This window comes from Podarcis tiliguerta, assembly GCF_965153285.1.
Source record: "Podarcis tiliguerta genome assembly, chromosome: 14".
Classification (NCBI taxonomy): domain Eukaryota; kingdom Metazoa; phylum Chordata; class Lepidosauria; order Squamata; family Lacertidae; genus Podarcis; species Podarcis tiliguerta.
In genome coordinates, this window is record NC_139547.1 from 27635198 (window position 1) to 27662917 (window position 27720).

The following is a 27720-nucleotide window of genomic DNA, read 5'->3' on the forward strand; positions in this document are numbered from 1 at the left end:
TGGTATTCAGAAGCATTGCTTCCTCCAACTATGGCAGCAGAGCAGAGCCATCATGGCTAGTAGGTCTGTCTGAACAAAAATGTCTTTAGCAGGCACCAAAAAGAGTACAGTGAAGGCAACCTGCCAGATATCAATAAACAGGGAATAAGCATAAATCACTCCATGTATGAGATAAGCCAACAAGTGCAAGGTCAGCCAAGGCAATTGCTATGTTAATGGCCCAAGCCTAACTATAGGTGATAAAGGCATGTCAGCTCATGTGTCTTGTGCTGTGTGTCAAGGTCAGTCTTGAGAAGTGAGTTCGAGTCTATACAATGTCTAGAATTGTTGCAACAATAGAAATACTTAATTTTCTGTATCTGCAAAGCCTACTAGCTATATGTATTTATCAACGTCCAGAACTGTGTTACTGAAGCCTTATCTTCTGCAGCAATAAACTATTTTGGACTTTAAGCTGCCTCTGTGGACAACTGCCACTACGTAAGATTCCCAACAGTTAAGGTCTTTATAATATAACAATAACACCCTGAACTTGGACGGTAGCAAATTGGCAACCAAGACAGATCTCTGAGCAGAAGTATAATATGCTGACAAGGCTCCCACTCCTGTCAGCCATACATATATTTGAAATTTTGCCTTCTCCTCTCTGTCTTATTCTCACCACCACCTCAATCTCCTGGGTAAGAGTCATTTCTTGGTTGGTCCTCAGTAAATGTGAAAGCAAGCTACATTTCCGCCTAAGCCAAGCGCAACCTTGTCAGCCTTCTGAGTCAGAGAGAGAGATCCACAGGAGCACAATAATTCCTGCTTTGGAGAAATCTGTCAGGTGGGCCATTATCCGCTCTCAGAGCTGAGAGAGGCTTGCACTCCATCTCATCCAGGAAGCAATTACCTGCTGGAGGAGGGCGGGGGTGGGGTGGGGGGTTCAGAGGCCTCCATTGTTTACCTAAATTGAATTCCAATATCTGCCTCTGGCTGCGGTGACCTGCCTTGCAGCCTTTGAAAAGAGGAGCCCATTCAGGCACAGAGCAGTCTCCCCCACCCCCACTTCACACTCTTCCCCCACACCAAGCAGCAAAGCCCTACCCCCCAAATAGCATTCACACCATCCATTTAAAGCACTATGATGTCCTTTCAAACACTCATGGCTTCCCCCAAATAATTATGGGAGATGTAGTTCATGAATGGTGCTGAGAGTTGTTAGGAGACCCCTATTCCCTCCACAGAGCTCCAATTCCCAGAGTTCCCTGGGAAGGAGGGATTAATTGTCAAAGAACAGTAGCCCTTCAAGGAGCATGTGTGTCTCCTAACAATACTCAGCACCCTTAATGAACTACAACACCCAAGATTTTGGGGGGAGGAAATGTTCCACAAACATGGGGATACCACTGAGAAGGGCCGTTCCATTCTCTCATCAGCACCCTTTGGGTATCTCAAGTGTGGCACCCTGAGAAGGGTCTCAGATTAAGACGATGAGATCTGGGAAAGCTCATGCAGTCAAAGACCTATAAAAGCAGAGCTATTTTTCTAGAAAAAGAGGTGCTGGAACTCCCTATAAATGCCTCCCTTGTTCGCTTATAATGGTAATGGTGCCCACCTGAGAGGTGCCCGTTCCGGCAAGTTCCGACTGAAAGAACAACAATGTGGCTAAGATAAGACTTCATAGGTGTAAGAACAATTTGGCAGCCAGCACAGTCAGGACATAACTGGCAACGTATGTTTGGACTTTCTGGCCACCGTCAAAAATCTGGCTGCCAACAAGCACAAGCTGCTGTTTCCAAGCAGTCTTCAAGGGCAGCCCAGCGTTTGACACTGGTAATCTAACCTAGACCTGGCAGGCCTCTCCGTATGAAGTTGTCTCAAGGTATTTGGAGACTAGGGTGGTTGCGCCAACTGCAAGGCGCCCAGAGGGGCAGCGAAGTGGGCCCCACCCACCACGAACGAACAAGGCCCATTCAAAGTGTTTCCATATGTCATCACATTCCTTTGTCTGCAATGAATGGGGAAAGCTTTGATCTGCACATTAAAGTTCCTCCACTCCAAAATACGGTCCCCCCCTTCAAAGGAGTCCTTTGCAGAGCAAAACAGTCTTGTCACTGTTGCAAGAAGTCTATTTCCATGGGCCATTATAACCATGCAGGAAGAAGAGACACACACAGAGAAAAATATGCCTAAGAAACAAGAAATTTGTTAAGGGGCAGAGGGATTGGGGGGGGGGGGGTTGAATCTGGTGTCATAGCAAGGCTGTTTTTTGACCCAAGGGTTCATCTACCTTCATTTTCACAAGCAAACATGAGAGAAAACAAACACGTAGAATTCCAAATACTACCATTCACAATCAGAAGAACTACAGCAGTAAAACAAACAGGAAAGAGTTCCAGGTCATGTCATGTTAGCAACATCAACAGGAACAAGAAGTTAAGTAACTAAAACATCCATTATTGAGGGAGGGACTCAATAAGCCCTGGCTTCCCTGTGACCTAAACCCAAGGGGATTCTTTCTTGCCCTGACTCTGCATCACTGGCAGCCAACATGGGACTCTATTTTGAACCACAACTCTCAGCAGGTGGGGATGATGGGAGCTGCAGTCCAGCAACACCTGGAGGGACAAAGTGTTAGCCACACCTGTGCTGCCTCAATGCATTTGGGAGGCTGTTTACCAAAGAACCAGGAATCAGCTCAGAAGCGGCAGGTGTTTTGAGTCAGCAAATAAAACCCAGTTAGATAGAGCCTGTAAGATCTGGAGCAAGGCAAGGCAACAGAAACACCAAACTGCCCCAGTTCAACATCACACATTGCACTACAACGGCGAAACAGAGACAGAACAGACCTCAGCGAAGCCAGGAGAAGGGCTAGCAATTGATGACCATTTTTAAAATATGTGTGTGTGTGTAACACAAAGGAGAATGAACTCCAAGATTTTTCAGGAACATTTTGAAGCAAAGCTTCCCATATTGCATCCTGCAGGATCTGCTGAGGAGCAAATAAAAAGGTAAAGGGACCCCTGACCATTAGGTCCAGTCGTGACCGACTCTAGGGCTGCGGCATTCATCTCACTTTATTGGCCGGGGGAGCAAATACCCTGGGCTTAATTTCATAGTCTAGTTCTAGATTTGCCAGGCATGCAAGGAAGGTCATCTTGCAAAGAATGTATATTTTTTTAAAAACAAATTTCACAGAGGGATTTAAGTAAGGAAATAATGCATTAAATATATATATATTAGTGAATGCTTTTCACATTCCATTAATGCCCACAGTTACTCCCTGAGGGGCAGGTCCCTGTTGGCACCATTTTGCATTAAGCCAGCCAGCCCATCTATGTCTCAGCAGGTTTTCCCAACTGGGCCATGTCAAATTTGGCTGTAATTCCTGCACTGCAATGGGTTGGGGGGGTGGTGTCAAATTTTGGCCTCGCTTCCCCCACCCCTTGTGGGACAAGGCAGTGTGCAACCAACAGATTCCATGTCAAAGCACTCTAGAGACCCACGGGGTATGAAAAGTTGGACCGCCCTGGTGTAGATGGTGTTGAGCTACATTGGCAAAAGGGCCTGACTCTGTATAAGGCACCTGCCTCTTACAGTTTATCTGCACATTGGAGGTGAAGCAGCTCCGGGACTGGAGGGGAAGCTGAGCTTGCTCCATCAGGCCCCCTCAACTGTCATCTGGGGGGCAGTCATTGCCTCAGATTGACGCCATGGGAGAGATTTGCTGGAGGCCCAGCTCTGTTGGGCATCTTCTGCCCTTGAACTGCACCAGTAGGTCATTCTAGAAACAAGTGTTCAGAAATTGGAGATTTCATTTTCCTCTTTCCTCCTCGTCCCCTTTTCCTTGAATGCCTTGTCTTTTTTGGATTGTAAGTCTGTGCAGGCAGGGGCTGCCTTGTTTGGGTCAATTGTATGTATGCCCCTCTGAGAGCCTTTTTGGCTGAAGAGCAGGGTACAAATGCTCTGAAAGCAGTGGTTCTCAAAGGGGGCAGTATTGCCCTCCTGGGGGCAGTGGGATTACTTGGGGGGCACTAGGAGGCAAGGGGGCGGCAGAAGGTCACTAGAGGCATAAACAACTATTGGACTTTGAAAAGCTGGCACCACTGGATCATGTTCATCAATTTCATTGAATTAATTCAACAAAATAGTTTTAACTGGCTTTGGAATCAATGCACAATTGTCACTGTTTTAACCCGATTGCGTTACTGTCTTCCTTAGTGGGCTGTGCAAACTGCTATTCTGAATAATGCTTTTTATAGGGCAGGGGATGAGTTTATGGAACCGATGGTGGCCCAAAAAACATTTTGGGAAATAAATAAAAGCACAGGATCACTCATCAGGCTGCTCAAGAGCCCAGCAGCCAACAAACTGGGGGGGGGGGGACACATAATTAAAACCATGTGTGGGCAAGAAACAAGACAGAAGCTCTTTTTGCCCCGGCTGCTGGGAGAAATTTAAACCAGGCATTTGGTCTCCAGCCCTCTGGAGACACGGCAGCAACATGGGCCTAGCAGAGAGGCTGCTTTTAGCTCAGGGCAGCGGCAGTGTTGTTTGCAAACGCAGCCCTTCTCTGAAGCCACGGCAGGGAGGGCAGGGCTGTCTCTGTTTACGGTAAATGATAGGAATAAAGGGGTAATACACACGGTGAGAGGCAGATTGGGAACTCCACGTACCCCGATGATGGCGTTCAGCTCCGTCATCGTGACCTGCTTGGCACGCTCAACAGCCTGAGCCACTTGCTGTTGGTGCTGCGGGGACAGAGAGAGAGAAAGACTTGAAGCATCCTACATCCAAGGAAAATGCCGACAATCGAAAGGGACACCGGTTTGGCTTTACAGTGGTACCTCTACTTATGAACACGGTCTGTTTCAGGGTGCCATTTGCACCCTGAAAAGTCCATAAGTAGAGTGCCGCTTCTGCGCGTGCATGAAGCGCGCAGATTGCGTGCGCCGGTGACGAACCCGGAAGTAAACACTTCTGGGTTTGCCACATTCGTAACTTGAAAAGCCGCAACATGAAGCAAATGTAACACGAGATATGACCGTATTTAATTTACAGCTCAACTTTTCCTCCAAGGAGCTTAAGGTGGTGTACACAGGTCTCCCTTGTCTTATTTAATCCCCACAACAACCCTGTGAGGTAGGTTAGGCTCAGAGAGGCTGGGTCTCCGCCCCCCCCCCGGTCACATCCAATGAGCTTCATGGCAGAGTGCAAGGGGTGGAGATTTACCCTGGACCCTCCCAACTCCTAGTTTGACACTCCCCACCGAGGGAATTCTGGGAACTACCAAGTCTGTGGGGCACCCCAGAGAATTCTGATAGCTAATTATCAGCATCGCCCCAAAGCCACGCTGCCAAGAACCCCCTGTGCAAGGAAGGCATGGTGATTAAAGCCAGATTTGCGGAGTGGATGTGTCCCAAAGGACTCACAAAAACAGAGGGGAACAGAGGGGAAGTGATGTACTCAAGAGATCAGAAGCTGCTTCTTAAGAACTTGGTCGTACATCAGTATTTCCTATCTTCTGGTACGTTTCTCTAAGGAAAGAGGGCTGGGAAATCTTTTCAGGCTGAAGGCCACAATCCCTCTTAGAAAACTCTCCGAGAGTCATATGTCAACACTGGGTGTGGCCAAGCAGTCAAACACCCTCCCAGCCATTTTATTTTTGGGGGGTTAGAAAAAAGCATTTCATTATTTCAAGCCTAATTAGGGTTAGGGCAAGAGGCTGTGGCTGCCCTTCAAAAGTCACATTCAGTGAGCTTCATGGCCGAGTAGGAAATTTGAACCCTCATCTCCCCCAGGTTCTAGTCCTCATGTAATCCCCACAACAACCCCAAGAGGTTAGGTTAGGATGAGAGAGGCAGTGATTGGTCCAAAGTCACCCAGTGAGTTTTTGGGGGGTTTTTTTGGCCAACTGGGGGATTTGAACCCTGCTCTCTCCCAGATCTTAGGCCGACACTCTAACAGCTACACCACATTGGCTCTCAAAACTGGCTGCTAACACTGCGTCTCAGAGACGCAAGTCCATCCTCTGGGGAACTTGCAGGAAGCATTTATTGGCTAAGAAAGAAGAAGCTCAGGATGGTATTGAAGCAAAATGGTGGGTCAACAATTATCCCACACTTGACCAAATTAAGTGGCGATTCTTCTGCATATCCATTGACCCATCACTGCATCAGTCCAGCCCTCCTGTCTGCAACCAGGTCTTTGAAATGAGAGGAGCATTTGGTCTCAGCCCTGCAGGGCTCCTCCGCAGATTTGGCTTACTTTCCCCCCAGCAAAACCCCTTGGCCTCCTTACCTCTTGCGACAGAAAAGGCATGATCTGGGCTAGAATGGTGTTCAGCCTTTTAGCGATCTCCGTCTAGAAAGAAGATAGGAAAGAGAGAGAGTGTCAATTTACTGTCATTCAGATACCATATTACAGGTGTGTGTGGTGGTGTGTGTTTTTTTAGGGGGGGGATAAGGGGAGGAGACATGATCCAGGGTTTAGAAGCAGCTGCAACAAAAGCATTGCAACCCCTGGAACAGCATGCCCACATCCTTAGCTGAGATTCCTGCATTGCAGGGGGTTGGACTAGATGAACCTTGGGAGTCTCTTCCAATTCGACATTTAAATGATCCTATAATTAGTCAAGTTTCCAGTAACCCAAGGCCGAATGAAAAAAAGAAGTCTTTGGCTCAGCTGCCGTGCAGCAGCTACAGATTCCATATGCATGTTTGTAACAGCAGCACTATGACTACATTTAAACCATACATTTAAAGCACTATGATACTATTTTAAACAAGCCTTCCCCTAGAGAATGCTGGGAGCTGTAGTTTTTTGAGGGTGCCCCCTATTCCCCTCCCAGAGCTACAATTCCCAGAGTTCCCTTTGAAGGGGGACTGATTGTTAAACCACTCTGGGAACTGTGGATTGTTAAACCACTCTGGGAACTGTGGATTGTTAAACCACTCTGGGAACTGTGGTCCTGGAAGGGGAACTGGAATCTCCTAACACCGATCAGCACCCTTAACTACAGTTCCCATGATTCTTTGGGGGAAGCCAAAATTGGTATCACAGTGCTTTATGTTCCAGGCCTATTGCAGTATCCTGCAACACTGTAGTTGGGTGGGGCAGGGTGAACAGGGCACAAGCACACATCAAGTTTCTAATCCTCATGAACCCACAGGTGAGCTTGGAAGTACACAGAGAGCATCTGGCGAAACTTCAGGACTCGGGACATCCTTCACTGCAAACACATGCAAAATACACAAGAGCACTTCTTTATTTCAGGAGGTATTCAAGGATACCTAGTACTGGCACCTATTTTGTTGTTGTTAAAAAAGTATGGCACTTCCTATAACCACTTCATGGTGAGTACCGGCACCTATTTTTCGGGAGGGGGGGGGGCAGGAAGCATTGTACAAGCCTGTCCATTTCATCCAGGATGTAGAACCCAGGTTTTCCTAGCACAGAGGAAGCCTCCGTATAAGGAAGGGTTAATAAAAGACAAGCACTCCTGGACCAGGGCAGCTGTTAAAACAGTTCTGGGTTCCAAGGCAAACAAAATCTGATCACTGGCCAAGGAATCCACAAACAAGGCTAACAATGGAGGTTGGTCAAAAGCACACATTGGAATGGAATCAAATGATCCAAAATTCCTTTTCATAAGTCAGAGCAGCTTGTTATCAATAAAGCATTTAATTTTTTAAAATGATTTAACAACTCAAAGACACATCTCCTGAAAGCCAAAAGGTCCTCTGTTCTTACAAGCTGCTGATTTTCCAGCGAAGGCTATCCAAACAATATCTCTTCTCCTCTGGACAGGAAAAGCTACAGTGAGCACGATGCATGTAGTAGAAACTATTTCTCCTCTAATGGGCTTTGAAAACTGTAGAGGAAGCCTCTGATTCCTGCATTCTACTACTCTTCCCCTTTCACAGAACATCAGCTGCAGGAAACATTTATATGCAATGTTTTAACGCTTGTTAGTTAATAATTGCTGCTCCCAGGATCAAAGGAGGGGGCACTATTTCCCCCCTCCCCCATAATATTTATATACCACTAGATTGTAGAAAACCTCTAAGTGGTTTACAAAAAGAATAAAACAACAATCTTATTACTAAGAACAACACACACACACCCCCTAATTTACAAACAAGCAATTAACTAAAAACACATCAGCATTCTGCATAAAACAAGAATGTTTTTAGCAGGTGCTGAAAAGAGTACAGGAAAGACCCCCCCCCCCCGTCTGATGTCAAGAGGCAGTGAGATCCAAAGTGTACGGTGCTGCCTACACTTCCAAATGCGGAATGGGTGTTATGCAACACCTGTAACAGCACCAGTTCTGCAGACTGAGGCAGTTGAGAGAGCATATATGGAGTAAGGGAGATTAGGCAGCTTGTTGGCAGGAGAATAATCCTCTCTCTTCCAGTGTCATGGCAGCAAAGGGTTAACCAACAATGGAGTGAACAGCAGATAAACAGGAGCATTCCACCGAAATTTGATCTGCCATCTCCTCCTGCCCCCAATTAAAAAGTTCAGCTAGGAAGCAGCTCTGCATCTGCAATCTCCGGAAACCCCTTTTCAAAAGCTTTTCTATTCTTTATTTCTTTGTCTTGGAAGGGGGGGGGGGCCTGAAATTTAAAGAGCTACCACCTTACTGCTTTTAAAAGAGCATCCTGGAACAGATAGCAGAAGCAAATAGTAACCAACCAACCTTTCCCCACTCCTCACCCCAAGAACAGGCAATCAAAAGGAACAGCATCCTGGTTTGCCCAGAAAGAGAAGCTTTTGCCCCAGTGGCACAAACCCCCAGACACACACCCCTCACCCTACAGAGAGGCTCACTGGCAAAAGAAACAGGGGCTGCTCACTCCAGAAACCACTGCCAGCAAGACACCACAGAGTCTTGTGGCCTCTGAAGACAGCCTCTGCCAACCTGGTGCCTTCTAGATGTTTTCAACTAAAAGGCAAAAGTTAAAAGACCCCTGGACAGTTAAGTCCAGTCAAAGGCGACTATGGGGTTGCGGTGCTCATCTCGCTTTCAGGCTGAGGGAGCTAGCGTTTGTCCACAGACAGCTTTCCGGGTCATGTGGCCAGCATGACTAAACCACTTCTGGCACATGGAGGACCATGATGAGTGCCAGAGCGCATGGAAACGCCGTTTATCTTCCCACCGCAGTGGTACCTATTTACCTACTTGCACTGGCATGCTTTCGAACTGCTAGGTTGGCAGGAGCTGGGACAGAGCAACGGGAGCTCACCCCTTCGTGGGCATTCGAACTGCCGACCTTCCGATAGGCAAGCCCAAGAGGCTCAGTGGTTTAGACCACAGCACCACCCGCGTTATCAATGCTTCTTAGCCACGATGGCTATGTTCTCCCTCCAACCTTGGAGGTATTCTGGGAGTCACAAGTGGGGAGAATTGCTCTTGCACTCAGGTCCTTGCACTCAGCCCAATCAGGGCTGGAGAAAATTCTAGGAGGATTAAGACAAGACTTGCTACATCCTCTCAGTAGCCTTAGAGTCACAAAATTGTAGAACTGGAAGGGACCCTGAACGCAGCAGCCACACCTTGACCGCTACTCTGGCTGCAAATTCCTCATGCTAAATCTTGCTACCAAATGTATTCCCTTCGCTCTGCTCCTCCCTTCAAGTCCCTCAAGGCAGCCCACAAGGATACGGAAGCCATTTAAAATCAACAAGCAGGCCACGAAAACTCACAAAATTAAAAGTTATCATTAGAGGCAGCCTAAAAACTAAATACTGAGGTACTCTGGGGTCCCAGACAGGACGCAGATGGCCCTTTTGTCACAAAGCCTGAGTTGTAAATATTTCTGCCGTTGGCAAGGATTTCAGAAGCAAACTTTTGTTAGGTGTGTGTGTGTGTGTGTGTGTGGCAAGGGGGGTGAGTGGAAACCTCCAAGTTTTGCGTTCCGAAACATGGCCTCACATCAAAGCTACACCTTCCTGCTTAACATCCAATTCAATAGTCCGTTTAAAAATATTTGTTCACTTTAGTTAAGTTTGACAAATGAAAAATTTAAAACTCACTTGTCCCTGGTTAAGGCTGAATGAAGGCCTGCCAGGAGAGAGGCGGGGGTCTTGGAAAATGCACCTTCCTCATAAATTCACCCCATTCATCACACCATCTCAGCCCCCTCGCCCCTCCCCACCAACCAACCTTAATTCATCACCCTCCCGTTTCCACAGCAACCCTAACCCCTCATTCCCCACTAGGACATTATGCAAATAGCTCCTTTGCCTGACTGCAGCTCTCTGCAAAAATCACAATGCCTGTGCCAAGGCAGGTCGCATTCTGCTGAGTGCAGGAGCCGCCAATCACGTTGGCTCCACAAATTAACACTGGATAAAAGCCACACTTGGGAGAGGAACGGGCAGCTGCGGGTGCAGGCAGAGACACTGTCAAGTGAGTGATGGTGAACAAAGGCAACTTCAGCCCACTTAGGAAAAACAGATTCCATCAAGTGCAGTGAGTCCAGGAGCCAGGACCAGAATTCTTACCATATGCACAGAATGCTCACGAATGCAATTTTTGACCAGGTCTGTGACATATCCCAAGAGATGGCAAGGAGGTGGCAGCAATCATTGGGCGTGATTTAGATAAAGTCAGTGCCAAGTAGATGGGGTCATGGCCCACTGAAAGGCAATTGAAAGCCTGTGTGGTGTTGGTGGTTTTAATGTCAGACTAGAAGTCGGGATGCGGGTGGCGCTGTGGGTAAAACCTCAGCGCCTAGGACTTGCCGATCGTCAGGTCGGCGGTTCGAATCCCCGCAGCGGGGTGCGCTCCCATTGCTCGGTCCCAGCGCCTGCCAACCTAGCAGTTCGAAAGCACCCCAGGGTGCAAGTAGATAAATAGGGACTGCTTACTAGCAGGAAGGTAAACGGCATTTCCGTGTGCTGCGCTGGCTCGCCAGATGCAGCTTGTCACGCTGGCCATGTGACCCAGAAGTGTCTTCGGACAGCGCTGGCCCCCGGCCTCTTAAGCGAGATGGGCGCGCAACCCGAGTCGGACACGACCAGCCCGTACGGGCAGGGGTACCTTTACCTTTACCTTTAGGACCGGAGAGACCAGGGTTCAAATCCCCACTTGGCCATTATGTAGTTCAGTGGGTAACCTTGGGCCAGTCACTCAGCCTAACCTACCTCACAGGGTTGTTGCAGGGACTAGGACCTGAGGAGACCAGGGTTCGAATCCCCACTTGCCCATGAAGCTTATCCTGTTTGTGCTGGGAGATAACACTCACAGGAAAAGTAAATTTTTAAAGAAGGAACCTCTCAAAGCTTTAGCACTTTTCTCACCTCAAGAGTGAAGAACAAACTCGCTTTCTCTTCTGCCAAACATGAGGCGAAACTCACCAGGAAAGAACATTTGTGGGGACAATCACAGCACTCAAAAGCAAGACTAGCTGCTTGCTGACTTAAGTCCATCTTGAAGGAACATGACCCTGGAAATCTCCCAAAGAAATGGATTCTCCAGCCTCCCGGAGTTGTTGCCAACTGACCAGATGCCCACCAACTCCACCCTATGTCCAAATCTTCAGCTCTACATGCCTGCCACCCAAGCCTATTGCCCCTTCTGCTACCTGTGATCTACACAGACTCGCCACCCTCCATATCAGGGGGTAGACAAATGTGGTGCCGGCGAGGGGCGATGGGAGCAGGAGGGCAAGACAGGCAGAGGGCACCCACTTGGCTGGCCCACAGTCCAGCAAGCTGGGAAAAGGGAAACCCAAATGGTCAAGGGGAGGGAGCGACTGTTTGGGGTTCTTTAGAGAAAAGGAGAGCAAGAGGTGACATGTTGGAATATTCAGGACAGATAAAAGGAAGTCCTCCTTCACCCAGCACATAGCTAAACTATGGAACTTGGGGGGGGGGCTTTAAAAGAGGGTTAGACAAGTCCATGGAGAAAGGCTATCATTGGCTACTAGGTATGGTGGCTGTGCTCTGCCTTCAGAGTTGGAGAAAGCAATGCTCTGGAAGCCAGAGGAGGGGAGGGTGTTCTTGTGCTGGAATCCTGCTTGCGGGTCTCCCAGAAGAGGCATCTGGTTGGCCACAGTGAGACAGGATGCTGGACTAGATGGGCCATTGGCCTGATCCAGCAGGCTCTCCTTATGTTCCTATTTCTGCCCGGTCAGCTCTTTAGACAACCCCACTGCCTTACCATCATTTTTTATTTGTATGCCGCCTTTCCACAGTTAAAAAAACAATGCTGAAGGTGGCTTACAGCATAACAAGATTTCCATAATCACAAAAGTCATAAATAATAAATAAACCACATCAAAAAAATACACAACCAAATGGGAAACAATTTCCACATAAATCAAAACCTTAGATGTTATTGTTATTTTATTAGATTTTTTCCAGTACAGTGGTACCTCAGGTTAAGTACTTAATTCGTTCCGGAGGTCTGTACTTAACCTGAAACTGTTCTTAACCAGAAGCACCACTTTAGCTAATGGGGCCTCCCGCTGCCGCCGCGCCGCTGGAGCACAATTTCTGTTCTCATCCTGAAGCAAAGTCCTTAACCCGAGGTACTATTTCTGGGTTAGCAAAGTCTGTAACCTGAAGCATATGTAACCTGAGGTACCACTGTAGTGGGTTGTTGTTGTTGTTGCTTTATTTGTACCCCACCCATCTGGGTTGCCCCAGCCACACTCTGAGTGGCTGTTGTTGTTGTAACCTGCCCTGGGGACCTTAGGGTGAAGGTCAGATGATGATGATTGCCATTTGGGTGCTGAACAGTGTTCATCCATTTAGTTTCTGCTTGGGCAGCAGGACTTTCCCCTCCCCTCTCACTCGCCAACATTCTCCCCCACTCTTCCCAAATCTGCTCCAGAAGGTTGTGGGGGGCTCCTGAAACAGATTTAGGGGGCACACAGGAGAATCGAGCCCCCCAGTGGGTGAGCAGAGGGGTCACCAAGCACCCCTACTGACATTTGGCTTGGCAGAGCAGGCCAGCCAGCCAAGAGGATAAACGGGTTGAATTCCTCCCTTCCCCTTTGGAAAAACAACAACACACACAGCCACCTATCTGCTTCTGCATACCACCCTCCAGTTTCCCAAGGAGTCTTTAAGGGCAGAGGCGGGCAGGGGAAAGGGATGGGGATGAGGCCATCCGCCCAAGTGCCTCCAGCATTTGTTGAAAGCAGAATATTGTCTCTCTAAGCAGATGAAAATAAGGTCCTTGAGCCTCCAAGCGGTTCTCACTCGGGGAGACAATTAGGGGCACTTCCAGCTGTCTAGCACTCGCTCAAGTGCGCTCTTCAGCCAGGCTCTCAATGGCGTGTTGAAAGCTATTTGCGGCAGCAAAGCGTTATTAGCCAGGATGGAGAGCGCCGCTGATGAGAATTAAATTCAGGGAGGAGTGTGGGCGCGCGTGGGCGCAAACGGTTATTACGGATTTGCCAATCGCATGAGGCAAACGAGGCCGATTCAGGAGATAAAAATAAGGACGCCCAGCCAGGAGATTCAACAGATATTTGGGGCGGCAGCGAGGTGGGTGGGTGGGGGTTTGTAATGTGAATCCAGTCATCCCTGCCATTAACTAAAGGAGCCGAGCTAAATGGGAGGGGGCTCCTGCAACTTGGGGGATCTCAAGCACTTGGCAGATTCCTAGTATTATCTCTTAAGGAGATCACTAGCTGGAACTGATGCAATGTTCTTGGAACCTCAAAGCAGAGAGGGCCGGGGTGTGTGGTGTGTGTGTGTGTGTGACCAACAGGTGCCACCAGGCTAAAAAGGCACTCTGGTTTGGACATACAGGCCAAACCCTACGCCAAAGGATAAAGGTAAAGGGACCCCTGACCATTAGGTCCAGTTGTGACCGACTCTGGGGTTGCGGTGCTCATCTCGCTTTATTGGCCGAGGGAGCCAGCGTTTGTCTGCAGACAGCTTCCAGGTCATGTGGCCAGCATGACTAAGCCGCTTCTGGTGAACCAGAGCAGCACACAGAAACGCTGTTTACCTTCCCGCCGGAGAAGTACCTATTTATCTACCTGCAATTTGTGCTTTCGAACTGCTAGGTTGGCAGGAGCTGAGACCGAACAACGGGAGCTCACCCCGTCGCGGGGATTCGAACCGCCGACCTTCTGATCGGCAAGTCCTAGGCTCTGTGGTTTAACACACAGCGCCACCCGCATCCCCACGCCAAAGGATAAATGGACATAAATCTGACATCAGGAATCACAAGACAGAGAAACCAGGAGGAGAACACTTCAGTCTCCCAGGACATTCTATACAAGATCTCAAAGCAGCTGTCATGTTACAAAAGAATTTCAGAAGTAGACTGGAAAGAGAAGTTGCTGAATTACAACTTATTACCAAACTTAAAACCATGGAGAGACCTGGTCTGAATAGAGACATTGGATTCTTATCTCATTATACATGATAAAGCTACAGGTTTACCACACCTACCAGCCAATCACCCATTCCCACCACCCTTCTGAGTAATACCCGTCCCCACCCACCCACTATATATAAAGGTCTGGTGACTTTTGTTTCAGAGTACAGTGGTACCTCGGGTTAAGTACTTAATTCGTTCTGGAGGTCCGTTCTTAACCTGAAACTGTTCTTAACCTGAAGCACCACTTTAGCTAATGGGGCCTCCTGCTGCTTCCGATTTCTGTTCTCATCCTGAAGCAAAGTTCTTAACCCGATGCACTATTTCTGGGTTAGTGGAGTCTGTAACCTGAAGCGTATGTAACCCGAGGTACCACTGTATCTGAAGAAGTGTACATGAACCTGAAAGCCCATACCAAGAACAAACTTAGTTGGTCTCTAAGGTGCTACTGGACAATTTTTAAAGAATTTTTAAATATATTTCTACTGCGTCAGACCAACACAGCTACCTACCTGGCTTCCCTCTTCTCACCCAATTAGGCAGATACCATCTTTTGGCATTATTTTACCTATTTTAAAGCACGAGGCTTAAACAGCCATTTTAACTGCTACAATGCAGCACAGAGTTAAAACTATGGAATTCACTCCCACAAGGAAGCTGGGATGGCCACCCATCTAGACAGCTTTAAAGGGTTACCAAAGAGCATCAGTGGCTGCTAGCTATTACGGCTATGCTGCCCGCAGCTGGAAGCAGCAATCCTGAGTGCAGTTGCTGGAAACTGCAAGAGAGGAGAGGACTCTCGTGCTCATTAGTTTGCCAGAGGCAGGAGTTCTTGCACCACACAAAGGACCACTCACAGGCAGCTTAAACCTGCTGTGAAATTTTGCTTTAAGAGCATCCTTCAATGTGTCTGGATGTCTCCTAAGTGGCGACAAGTTGTACTTGATGCATTTTTAGGCCTTTTGGAGAAAGGCTCAGCGGCAGCACCTGCTCTGCGGGCAGAAGATCCCAGGTTCAAACCCCAGCAGCATCTCCAGGTAGGGTTGGGAGAGAGTCTCTGCCGAAACCCCCGAGAGTTTCCACTGCTACCAGTCAGTGTAGACAATGCTGAGCTAGATGGACCAATGTCCTGACTCAGTGTCAGCTTCCCATGTTCCCAACTTCTCCTAGTTATCCACTGCTCATCAAAGCCTCCAGACAGCCGCACCCGCTGCCATTTCCCCAAAAGAAATCTCCTCCGTTTTTTATATACTCAAAGACAAACATCCACCAAGGAAGCCTGCGCTTTGCTCTGCCATGCTAGTCTGGAGGGCACAAAACAGCATGAATCATTCAAGCGTCTACCCGATGGTGTGCAGATAAAGCTAATACAGGTCACCTGAGAAGTCTGTTAGCTCAGAACCTCCTTGCTCAGCATCCACACCACTATTAGTGGCTGGGATTTGCTTGCAGGAATATCTTGGCCAGAGGAGGAGCAACAGGGGTCTTTTCATTCAGGCCTTCTATTTAACACCTCCTGGCTGGGTTTCTTCAGTGTGTGTGCACGTGCGCTCGCACACACATGCACACAAACACATATGGCAGCTTGTGTTAACAGCTGTTCTCATCCAGGGGCTAAACAATTTTTTAAAAAGATTGAACCCTTCTCTCTTCCCACTCAGGATTCACAAGTAGTAAAAGCCAATCAATGACTAATCCTTAAACGGAGGCCATTCAAAGGCAGCCTGCACAAAACCCACCAATGTTTTCTTATTTGATAAAATTTATACATTGCTTGGCTGTTGTTGTTTCTAAAAAGCTCAAAGTAAGAGAAATTAACAACAGTTTAAGACATTTGAAAAGTTATCATAGCAATAGACTAAAAACAGGTAAGACTTGCATCCAATTTCTAAACATCTGGGCAGGCTCAGCTGAACAAAACTGTTTATAGCAGGTGCTCAAAGAGGACAGTAATGCACCTGCCTGATGTCAATAGGCAGGGAGTTTCAAAGTGTAGGTGCTGCCACACTAAAATATCAAGTTCTTCCTCTTCCTGCTGTCTGAACAGTTCCACGCTGGATGGATTGTGATGAAACACTACAAATCCTCCAATGCCGGCTGTGTGATGATAGCCTTACATTTTTATGTATATAGGAAGATTACCCTAGAATTCCTTGACTGTTCCCCCAGGATATCATCCCCAAATTCATGACTTGCCAGATGGAATCCTTTGGGGATGAGCAAGTACTTGTATTACCAACAGATTAAAACACATACCCTGAATCACCATGACACTAGGAGCAGCTGAAACAAAAGGAGATAGCAGTGTTGGGGCTCACTCCCACTAGGACTTGAATGGGATGTCTGAAAGCTTTCCATTTCTTATATGAATTGGGGATTGGTGAGGGGCTTTCCCCAGGCAGAGAGGAGCCCACAGGTGGTTTCCAAACCACCCTAAACCCTTTCAAAGCCATGGAAACACAGAGGAAGCAGAATTAAAATTATTCCCCAGGGGCCGCTTGAAACAAGTAACTGCTTTTGAAAGAGTCGTCCCGCAGACTTCAAGGGGTATTTTTTTTAGGCAAACAGTGTATAAATTTCATGAAATAAACAAATCCTGCTCCAACTAAAAGAGGGCAATCTCACAAGATTAAGAGTGAAAAGAGAAAAGTATTTCTCTGTTGTCTAAAGACAAATAAGATTGGCAGCAAGCGTGTTTCCTTGGGGACAGTCATCCCCAAACAGGGAGGGCCACCACCAAAAAGGCCCATACTCATGAACCTCCCATGGAGGAGCAGGGGCACATGAATTCTAACACACCTTAGAATTAAACGGTTCTCACATGCTCAGCAATTATACAGAATGTCTTACATTCAAGAGAAAAATACATTTTTAACAAAGACTGGGTGAGGCTTTGTTCCCAGCCATCTCTAGACTTCTCAAGACACCCCAAACTGTCTTTGCTTTCATCCTGTCTTTCCTCTGCCCCATTGCAGGGACCTCACCCAACTATGAACGTTGTTCCATGGGGTCTCAGATCAGGCCAGATGAGCACATAATGGACAGCCTCACACTTCTCTCTGACGTCACCAGGCAGACATTTGCCTTCAGATCAAACCCTACAAAAGCCATAGTCGCCCCAAACAAGTCCCATTAGACCAGCTTTCTTCATCCTGGCCACTTTGCCCTCCAGATGTTCTGGATGAAAACTGGGAGTCGCCATCCAAAACAGCTGGAGGACCCCAGGTTGGCAAAAGCAGCATCAAGGTGAGTGCATGGGCGCGAAGGCAAGGTGAGAGAAGAGCCAACTCCCAGCTACCAGCTGAGCCCAGCAAATCCTCTTCCCAACCTGCTGGAAGAGGCAATGCGAGAAGGCAGATTAAAGGATCGGTTTCCCCTCCCCTCGCAATCAAGGCAGCTCATTTCATTTCGTTCAATAATCCTTAAAATGCCATCTCCAACCAAAAACATCACACAGACACATCGACTACAAAGCTGCCCGCCCACCCCCTCGCGCAGATATAAATCTGACATAATTACCAGCCAGGGAACCCAGCATCAAAAGGAACCGTCCCCCAAAGCAAGACGTAGGCTGGGAGGGGTTTGCTTGCAGAGAGTGAATTATCCCCCCCCCCCAAAAAAGAAGAAAAACAACAACCACCCAGCCAAATTGCCAAGTCTGAAGAGTCCCTCTCTGGCACTTTCTTCGCCTCCACAGGCCTTTCAATGCTCGAAATCTGCAGCCGCTAATTTACGACTCTCTTAGAGGGGCGAAGATATAAAGCAGCAAATGGAAATAGGCCTTTAAATCAGGTTTGAGAGCAGAGTTCTGGAGGGCAGCAGCCACACAATAAGTGGGGGGGGGGGGAGGGAGAGAGAGACTCTCTCCCTCCACTGGGCCAGAAAGCTTTGTCAGGAAAAATACCAAAGTGTCTCTCAGTACCCTGGTTCAGTTGCCTGGGACAGCCAACCGAGGTATCAAGAGACTTTTGGGTATTTTCCCCAACAGCTTCTAAACTCTCCTTATTTCTTTATTGCAATGGTTAGTTGCTCTTTTGGTTGTAAGCGACTTGTAGAGAGTGAGGCACACGTTGAAGACCAGTTTAAAAAGCAGAAGAATACAAAAACCTAAAAAGCGCAAGATCTCTTACGTCTTGGTCAAAAAGCCCAGCTGGAGTCCTGTGTCCAGTTCTGGGCATCACAGCTTTACAAAAGATGTTGACAAGTTAGGACATGTGCAGAGGAGGGTTTGTTTAGCAGAGATCTGATAGCCATTCTCAAATTATCTAGAGGGAAGATGGCGCAATCTTGTTTTCTGCTGCTCCAGAGGGTAAGACCAGAACCAATGGATTCAAATGACAAGAATGGAAATTCTGGCTAATCGTTAGGAAGAATTTTCTGAGGGCAAGAGAAGAGGAATTGACTCCACTGGAAGAGTGTGGACTCCTGTTGTTGGAGGTTTTTAAATAGAGCTTGGATGGCCATCTGGCAGGGATTCCTTAGCTGTGATTCCATCACAGCCTAAGAAGAGGAAGAAGAGTTTGGATTTGATATCCCGCCTTTCACTCCCTTTTTAAGGAGTCTCAAAGCAGCTAACATTCTCCTTTCCCTTCCTCCCCCACAACAAACACTCTGTGAGGTGAGTGGGGCTGAGAGACTTCAGAGAAGTGTGACTAGCCCAAGGTCACCCAGCAGCTGCATGTGGAGGAGCGGAGACGCGAACCCGGTTCCCCAGATTACGTGACTACCGCTCTTAACCACTACACCATACTGGGGAAGAGCCACTGGGAAAGGCCAGCATCCTCTCCCCACAGCGGCCAACTAGATGGCTGAGGTTAAATCAGCAAGCAGGCTTCATGCACAATCTCCCCTCCTATGGCTTCCAGAAACTGGTGTTCAGAAGCATTGTCTGCCTCAAACTTTGATGGCAGAGCGTAGTCATCATGGCTGGTAGCCATCAATAGCCTTCCCCTCCAAGAAGTGGTCCAATTCTGTTTTAAAACCATCCAAGTTGCCTCCTGAGACTGTTTAACCATGCGGTGCATGAAGAATCAGGGAGCTGGACTAAATGAGCCCTGGGGTCCCTTCCAACGCTACAATCCTATGGTTCTATGGTCCGCTGTTAAGCTCCAGCTCTTCCCCTCCAAGGCATCACAACTAATCAGGCCTGATCTCAATAACTTCATTCCTTGAAGTTTTGCTATCATGCGCCCAGGCCCTAGGCTCCTTAAGGTTTTAAGCTTATCAAGGAAGCAAATCGCATTCCCAAACAGCTCAGCTTGTTCTGCCCTTGCGGGGGAGAAGGGGGGGGGGCGGGGAGCCATTAGAGTAAGACAGAAGTTGCCTCTTTGCCAGACAAACAGGTGGGGCTGCAATAGTCATTAGATGCTATCGCCTGGAAGAGGAGTTTAACTCTTTACAAGCCAGTCACTTGGGGGGGGGGGAATGGTGGCAGTTCAGCCGAATTTGACTATGGGGTCTGAACTTTTGTCACAGACAGCTTTTCCGGGTCATGTGGCTACTGAGAAAAGGGGAAGGGGATCTTCGACACTCTCAGCTGTAGGGGGTTAGGAAAGCATTCCAAATTCCCAGTGGTCCAAGTTTTTTGGGGGGGAGGGGGGATCTTTTACAGCCCCCTTTGCCAACCTGATGCCCTCCCGTTGTTTTGGCCAACAACTCCATGCTGGCTGGGGCTGATAAGAATGGTTGTCCTAAAACATCTGGGCAGCACCAAATTGGAGAAGGGCATCTTACAAGCACTGACCAAATTACTTGTTTTCTGCTACTCCAGAGGTTAGGACCTGAACCAATGGATTCAAATGGCAAGAAAGGAGATTTCAAGTCAACATTAAGAGCAACTTTCTGAAAGCAAAAGCTGTTCAACAGTGGAAGGGACTCCCTCAGAAGGAGGGGGACTCTCAGTCATTTGAGGTTTTCGACAGGGGTTGGATGATCATCTGTTAGAGAATCTTGCATTGCAGGGGATGAGACTAGATTATCCGCAGGGTCCCTTCCAATTCTAGGATGCCATGATCACTTTCACAGTCTCATCTGCCTTCTATCCATCCCTATGTACGTACCACAGTCTACTCCCTTTTGGCTCTGCCCCTTCTTTAGAGAAGCAGGCATTCGGTGAGATTATGTAACAAAAAAGTGTGCCCTTGAACATATACAAAGTACATTTCTATCAACACTCATTTATTTAGAGGAGTACTAATACACTGCCCTTCACATCATCATCACAGAGCTATGTACACATATGAAACAAGGACAAACCTATTAACTATACCAAATTAAACTTACAACAATAGAAAAGCAACTTCCATAATCCAATCTTTCTGAGGGCACCATCCAAACACCCCCCCGGACAATGTTCTAAGAGATAATTACAACTTTCAGTAAGACCTGGGTGCTTGACAACTTCATTAAGCATCAACTTCATTAAAACAACAAAAGTGACGTTAAACACAAAATGCTCCAGGTTTCTGCTAATTACTTTGCTGCTTTTAAAAAAACACCTGTGCTATCCTGGAACAAAATTAAAGCAACGCGCAGTGAGGTTTCCAAAAAAAGAGAGCAGTAGGTAGGTCATTGAACTATTCTGTTTGGTTTCTACCCACCCAGGTACACTGTAGCCAGGCTACAGTTTTTATTTATTTTAAATGAATTTTTACAGTAGCCATAAAAGTCTGTTATGTTAAACAGGTCAATGCTTCCAACTTTTGACCACAGCCCAGTCACTGCCAGTCAACTGATGGACTTGATGTGCTCTCCGACCCCACAGATCTCCTTATGCCAGGATCCCATGTGAACAGCACCCCACTGCCATGGTGCATTCCAAGGTGCCAGCAGACAAACTACCTCTGCGATCCTGGGATCTCCACAACAGTGAGGTCACCAATGCATTGCAACATGTCATGTGACAGAAACGGGCGTTGAAAAAGAGGAAAGTGCAACTTGGTTGGAGAAGGGGCAGGATGTGGAGATGATGGGGGTGGAGGGAGTAAGACTGCTCTGGTGCAACACAGCAACCGCAAAAACACAAGTATTTGCTCAAAACCACAGTTGCGAAAGGGTCAGAGTTCCACAACTCCAAAGCCCAACGAAAACAAAGGAATTTGAAACGCCAAATAAATGCCACCGTCGTGCGCACCTCTTCGCCTCCCACAAGTCATTCTGAATCGAGTCCAAGGGGGCAACATTTGCAGTGCCCTGATTTTCGCACAAATCTCCCTGGCAACAGCTTAATGCTCTCCATCCCCCAAGCCTTGTTCCTGAAGTAGCCGAAGAGAGGGAGGGGAGAGGCAACAGACCACTGAACAGGGACATAGTAAGCAAAGACACTCACCTGCTTGTGCATTTCAATGTTCAAGCCGTAAGACATTTCATAGTACTGAAAAAGAGAAAAAAAGGGGGGAGAGAGATCTTCATTAATCATGCAATAAATGTTTGGAAGCATCCTGAATATGGTACCCAGTATCTCAAAGCGAAGCAGGAGGAGAAAAGAAAGGTTTGCCATCGCTTTGCGGGAGCCCAAGAAACGGCTGCAGCCGCAGAGTGTCCGCCCTGCTTGACATATCTTTAACAAGATGACAATGCTTTGACACGCCTGCCTCTTCTCCGAAAGCTGCTTAGGAGAGCTCTAGCCGTGAACTGCGTGCTCTCTGTCTCCTGGATGCAAGACAACCCACACAGGCTCTGGGGAGACATCTTGAGCTATTTCTGCGCTGTGCTCAACATCACAGCTCAAGGGTGTAACACACCACACATGCAGAAAGGCGCTTATTTGATAAGCAGCACCTGTCATTAAGGGATTTCAAAAAGCGGGATTGAGAAAACCCGCTACCTTTGACCAGGAAGGCCTACATCCAAAAGGGCTCTGCCGGGATCCAAGTGTCCTACATTGATGAACACGATGTTTTTAATTGTTAATTAAAGGTTGTGCTGCACAGCAGTGAAGATGGAGCAACACACCAGGAATTCACTGCATTGCTTTAGACATGCTCTCTCACCCACACCCTGATGCACAGACAATTTGACATAATACCACTCAACTCCCTTCTCAGATTATTGTGAGGTTTACAATTTATTGAGTTTATTGCATTTATACACCTTATCCTCCAAAGAACTCAGGGTTCTCCCTCTCAACAATAATCCTGTGAGGTAGGTTAGCCTGAGAGGCCCATGCCTGGCTTCAGAGCTGAGTGAGGAGTTGAACCCAGTCTCCCAGTCCTATTCCAACACTCTAACCACTACACCAAGCTCTCAAGCCCTTTCAATACTCCAGGGACTGGCTGCATGCATACTAAGCCGGGGGCATGTATAGCTGTTATACGCACAAAGGAGGTAGGACCAATTGCACTCTGTGCTATATGCAACTGAGAAGAGCACAGCCAATCCGGACTTCTCCAGATGTGTTAGTCCACAGCACAGCCAGCGGAGAAGGGTGATGGGAGTTGCTGCCCACATAGCACATCTCCCCAGGAGCAAAATCCAGTGAACATTGTGGGTCTTATTTCTGAGTATAACCACCTATGAGCTGCATTTGTTACAGGGGGGCCCACAATCTATCATTTGACGTGCGCCGGCTACAGGAGGAAAGGGGGACATTTTGGAGGCCGCAGACACACCAGAAGTGGTCAACCTGTTTCAGGACTGTACCACTTTCCTCGGGTGTGTGGGTGTGTGTCTCACAGGCTTCAACCTCCTCCAAATATGAAACCAGCAAGTGAAAGAGAAACTGAATCTAGACCCCTTTGCCCGGGTGTTCTACATACAAGAATGTCTGCTGCTCTTTTAAAATGTGCAGGCTAGACCACCTCAGTGAGAACCCAGCTGAGAAAACGAGATGCCCTTGATCCAAGTCCCCTGCAGCCTTGCATTACAAACCCAGGGGTTTTTTTTGGGGGGGGGGAGGCAGAAGGGGGGCAAAACCTCATTTGGGCATCTGGTGTGCTCATGAGGCTCCCAATGAGGTCAGACCCAACCATGCCTGGAAGAAGTAACATGGCAAATAGTCAGACTCAACTCAACTATTCTGCCATCTAGCCAGCAAGAGCCAATCCATCACATTTACCGCAAAAAAGGACCCTTTAAATGCCTTTGAGCTGCGTACGGCCAATCAGTTTCTGACAGCCATTCCCCAATACCTGGTTCTGCCAGGGTTATTAACCTCTGGCATTCCCAGAGCTGCCACAACCACAGGGATTATTAGCAACTGCAAGGACCACTTCCCGGGAAAGGCTTTCCTGTAGCAAAAGCAACAACTGACCACACACCACAGCGATTAGGCATTTACACAGCTACGGGGACTCAAATCCCACTGGGGAGGCTGCACTGGCTACAGCTGGGCTGAGTTAACTCGCAAGGAGCTGAATCAAGGCACTTCCTGGGGTTGCGGGTTTTTTTCGGGGAGTTTCCTGCGGCAAAGAAGCAAAAGCCCAGTTCGGGCACCCACCATACCACCAAGGGCTTATAAACACTGTGGTTGTTCACATATGTCCGCAGGGAGCCAACAGCTATTATTTTTCAGATATGGAAAAACCTTTCATATTAGCGGCATATTCCATAGAAGAGCAGAAAGCGCTCAGGACTGCCTAAGAAAATCCTATGGGCATGGGCCATTTAGCCAGGTGTGTTAAAGTGCTTCCCTGAAAGCACAAGGGCACACAAAGGTGGACAGGTAGAAAAGTGTTTGTGGAGCGGAATGGGACGGGAACCTCCTATGAGAGCCCGTGAGTTCTGAAAGAAGCCTTCCACCCAATGTTTTGGGTTACAACTCCAAGTGACCCAGTCTGGGTCAGAGAGGTCTGGTTTTCCCCAGGAAAACAGTCGCCATCAAAGAGTCTCTCTTACCATCACGTAGTGGCGCTGCATCTCTGTCTTTTCATTCGCAAGCTTGTCGTACTCTACTTTAAGACTAGAAAAGAAAAAGAGAGAGAGGGTACCCGTCACAACTCAGAAGTCCCAGAAACACTCAAGTTGCTAACAAGACGGGCAGGGTGGGGTGAGGGGAGAGTCAAGGATAGGGTACCTGAAAGTCACACCTTTTCACCCAGAAACCCATCCTTCCCCATTAACTCTGCAGACATGCAAACTATGAAAAAGGATGCACTCTGCATATGCTCCAAGACACTTGATCCTTCACAGAGCCGATTCAAAACAGAGTCACAAGGCTACAGGTGAGTGAAGCACAGCTCTTGTGAGGCAAGAGACTTACTAGATTTATTTTTTTTAATGAACAAAGTGTCACTGGAAATTCACCAGAGCCTGAATTATATACACTGCCAATGAGTGGCATTTGTTCGTTTATTTACTGGAGATTGTGATAAAGTATTTTAAATCGGAGGTACCCTCAGTGAAAAGGCAGACTTTTTCTGACAGATGAGTTGCAAAAAAAATCTGAAGAAATAGGCTTGATTTTTTTATGCCTTACCCTCAGAGCTTCAATTACAGAACCTGAAAAGGGACCTGTCTTGAACCTCTTAATGATGCCAGCAAATTAAAAGCCAGAGAGTTGATATTGAGGTGGAAAGGTAGGGGGGTATTAGCATGAAAATTTGGGATCTTCTTAGCAAATCCTCCCAAAAATGCCTAGAAGCTGTGCAGATTAAAACTCTCGGCTCTGAAATAACATGCCCAATTTACTTTTGGTGTTAAACACACAGCCTCTGACTGTGTGCCAGCAGGCTTTCTGTGGAAGCCTGCTTGGGACTGCCTCTTATCTGAGAGTAAATCCCCCTAAAATAAATGGGACTGACTCCCAAGAAAACCTAGATGGGTTTGGGCTGCAAGTAAGGAACCTTAAGAGTGCTTGATGGTACCACTTGGGGTGATCCTTGCAATCAAAACAGCTTAGCAAGCATTGGGGAAGAGGAACACATCTGAAGGAAAGGGGGTTGTTTTCTTCAGCTAAACAGCTACTAACTAGCAAAGACAATGTGCAGGAAATAAAAGGGTGTTCCTAGCAGAGAGGGCTGCAAAACTCCTTTCTGGAAACTCCCCCAAATGTTCTTAAAAGAAAGTGAAAGGGGGGAGTGAGCCCCAAGTTGACAGAGAGTGGAGAACAATAAGCAGCCTGGATGTCAGCCAGCTCTGTGGTTTCTGAGACACTCCAGACCGCCTGCTCTTTTAACCCTTCAGCGTCTGTCAGGATTAATAAGCCTTTCACCTTTGCAAGGTGGGAGGAAGGAGCCAAAGAAAGGTTACCTGTGGTACTGAGCCTGCAGGAACTGGAACTCGTCCTTAATCCTGTCGCAGGATTCGGCAACGGTGAATTTGAAGCCTGGCTGGCCAGGCTGGTGGGGTGCCTGGAATGGGGAGAAGACAGCCCCCCCCCCCCAGTTTATCAGTAATTCCTCTGGGGCAGCAAGCCCATCATCAACACACACATCCCAGCTGTGGGCACCCAAAATGCCTCCCACAGGACTGGGGGAGAAGTGCAAGTTACATGCTAATCTCCCCCAAATCCTTGCCCCCCCAAAAGCCTACATAAAAACAAGTTGATAAAAATCTAGTCTTATGACACCTGGCTCCGCCTACAGCTCCCCCAATTAAAAGGGGGTGCTGCACAATTAACCAAAAATATAAACAAGGACCCCCCCCCCACAATTTTTTAAAAGCAGTAAGTTCTCTGTGACACCACTAGCAGGGGGCTCGATGCTCCCATTCCTCCCCCCCCCCCAGCCCCACATATGCACGCGGGCTTGCTGGAGGGAAAAGTGAAGGGGGGAGTGCATGGAAGTGTATGGGGGGAGGGGGGAAAGAGCACCACGACAAACCCCACCCCCCAAAAGGGCGAGTTCCCAAGCGGGCCCCAAGGGGCGCTGCTCCGTTTACACGCGGCTCAAGCCCCCAGGGCCGCGATCCGGATCAAAGGCCACGGGAAGGCCGAGCAGGGCGCCTCCCTCCCTGCTTCCACCCCCTCCCTCGACTCCGCCACCTACTCACCGGGTGCCTCCCTTGGGGATACATGGCCGGCCCCGCGATCGGAGCGACGGTCCCTCCGGAGCCTGGACAAAGGAGGCGAGCGCGGGCGCTTCAGCAGCCGCCGCCGCCACGGCCGGGAGCCTGACGCGCCTCCTCCTCCTCGTCCTCCGAGCGCAGCAGCAGCAGCAGCGACGACGACGGCCGGGCTTCCCCCGGGTGGGCAGCGGCGATGGCGGGCGAGGGGGAGCCGCCGCCCCTTCCGGGCATCCTACCCCCCTCCCCGGGCTCGGAAAGGCTCCCCCGCCGCCGCTCGAGGAAGAAGGCAAGAGACGATCGCCTCCCTCGAACAACGGCACCCCTCCGTTGGTATACACCCAAGCGCGCGTTCACACGCACAATCCGCAGCTACTCCGAAGCCGGCGGACGGCTGGGCTTTCCTTTTTGTTAGCAGATCCACCAGAAAAAGCTCCCTCGGGCAGGGCAGGAGACGAGACAAACGCCGCGGAGTGTTGGAAGGGGGGGGGGGCGATACTTCCTTGCAAATCCGCCCGGCTGCTCTTTCCCTGGCCGCCGGGGCTGCAACGATTTCCTCCTCGCTCGCTCGCTCGCAGGGAGACAAGAAAACCACACGAAGAAGAAAAACAAAGCCCGGATTGTTGTTGTTTTTCGGTGGGGAGGGGGCTCTCTCTCCTTCGCAGTAACTCCACCGAGATCCTATCCCCGCGCGCGCGGAGCCGAGTCAGGCGGGCTCCGTTCCTTGTTCTCCTTCCCACGGTCCTCCCCGTCGCAAGAAAGCGCAGCCGGATCCAGACGGGGTCGCCGCGGTCATGGAGGCGAAGAGAGCGGGAGGGGGGGAGAGGGGGGAGGGGAGGTCGCTTCTTCAAAGGAGGCAAATCCTCAAAGGCTTGTAGCGGCGGCCCCCACCCCGAACAAGCCGCGAGCAAACGTCGTTCGGCACAACCCCCCCCCTCCCCACTTCTCCAATCCGGCCTTGCAATGCCACCCACAGAAGGCGAGGCTCCTGCTGCTGCCGCCGCCGCCGCTGCAACACGAGAACTCCGCGTCGCGCTCCAAATAGGGGGAGGACCGAGAAAGGCGAAGCAGCAGCAGCAGCAGCAGCAAACGCCGAGCAGAGAAGAAAGGAAGAAATGAATTGAAGGGCTGAGCGAGCTCTGCGCCAATCACAGCGCGGGGATCCCACGTGGGGGCCGCAGCCACTCGCCGCGTGATTGGTCGGCGCCCGGGTCGAGTGCGGGAGGGGCCGGGGAGAGGAGGAGGGGGTTGGAGGGAGGGAACCTCTCGGTGCCACCTGGCGTCCGAACCGGGGAAAGGGAGGCGAAGCGGAGCAGCGGACCCTCCCCCGATCTACCCCCACCCCCAACGCCGGGCCGCTTCCTTCCTTCCTCCCTCGCTGCAGCCCCCCTCCCCAGCAAGTCTGCCCCCCTCCCTTTTCCTTTTTTTCCCACGGCTCCTGCCCAGGC

The 27720-nt window shown here is 48.9% G+C and overlaps 1 protein-coding gene across 7 annotated transcripts in view; it reads right to left on the reverse strand.

Moving 5' to 3' along the window:
• Window positions 1-27361, reverse strand: part of TLE3 (TLE family member 3, transcriptional corepressor) — a 50293-nt gene extending 22932 nt beyond the window's left edge. For 2 of the 7 annotated variants that reach the window (XM_083411979.1, XM_083411978.1), the window contains exons 1-6: window positions 26261-27361; window positions 25520-25620; window positions 24167-24230; window positions 21660-21704; window positions 6283-6345; window positions 4659-4733 (exon numbers count right to left, since the gene is read on the reverse strand). In XM_083411979.1, coding sequence (XP_083268105.1) covers window positions 4659-4733; window positions 6283-6345; window positions 21660-21704; window positions 24167-24230; window positions 25520-25620; window positions 26261-26284 — 372 coding nt within the window. In that variant the 5' untranslated portion in view covers window positions 26285-27361. Of the gene's footprint in view, window positions 1-4628; window positions 4734-6282; window positions 6346-21659; window positions 21705-24166; window positions 24231-25519; window positions 25621-26260 lie in introns of all 7 variants that reach the window. The other 5 variants (XM_083411977.1, XM_083411976.1, XM_083411974.1 and 2 more) reach the window with 3 other exon arrangements.
• Window positions 27362-27720: the final 359 nt, after the last annotated feature.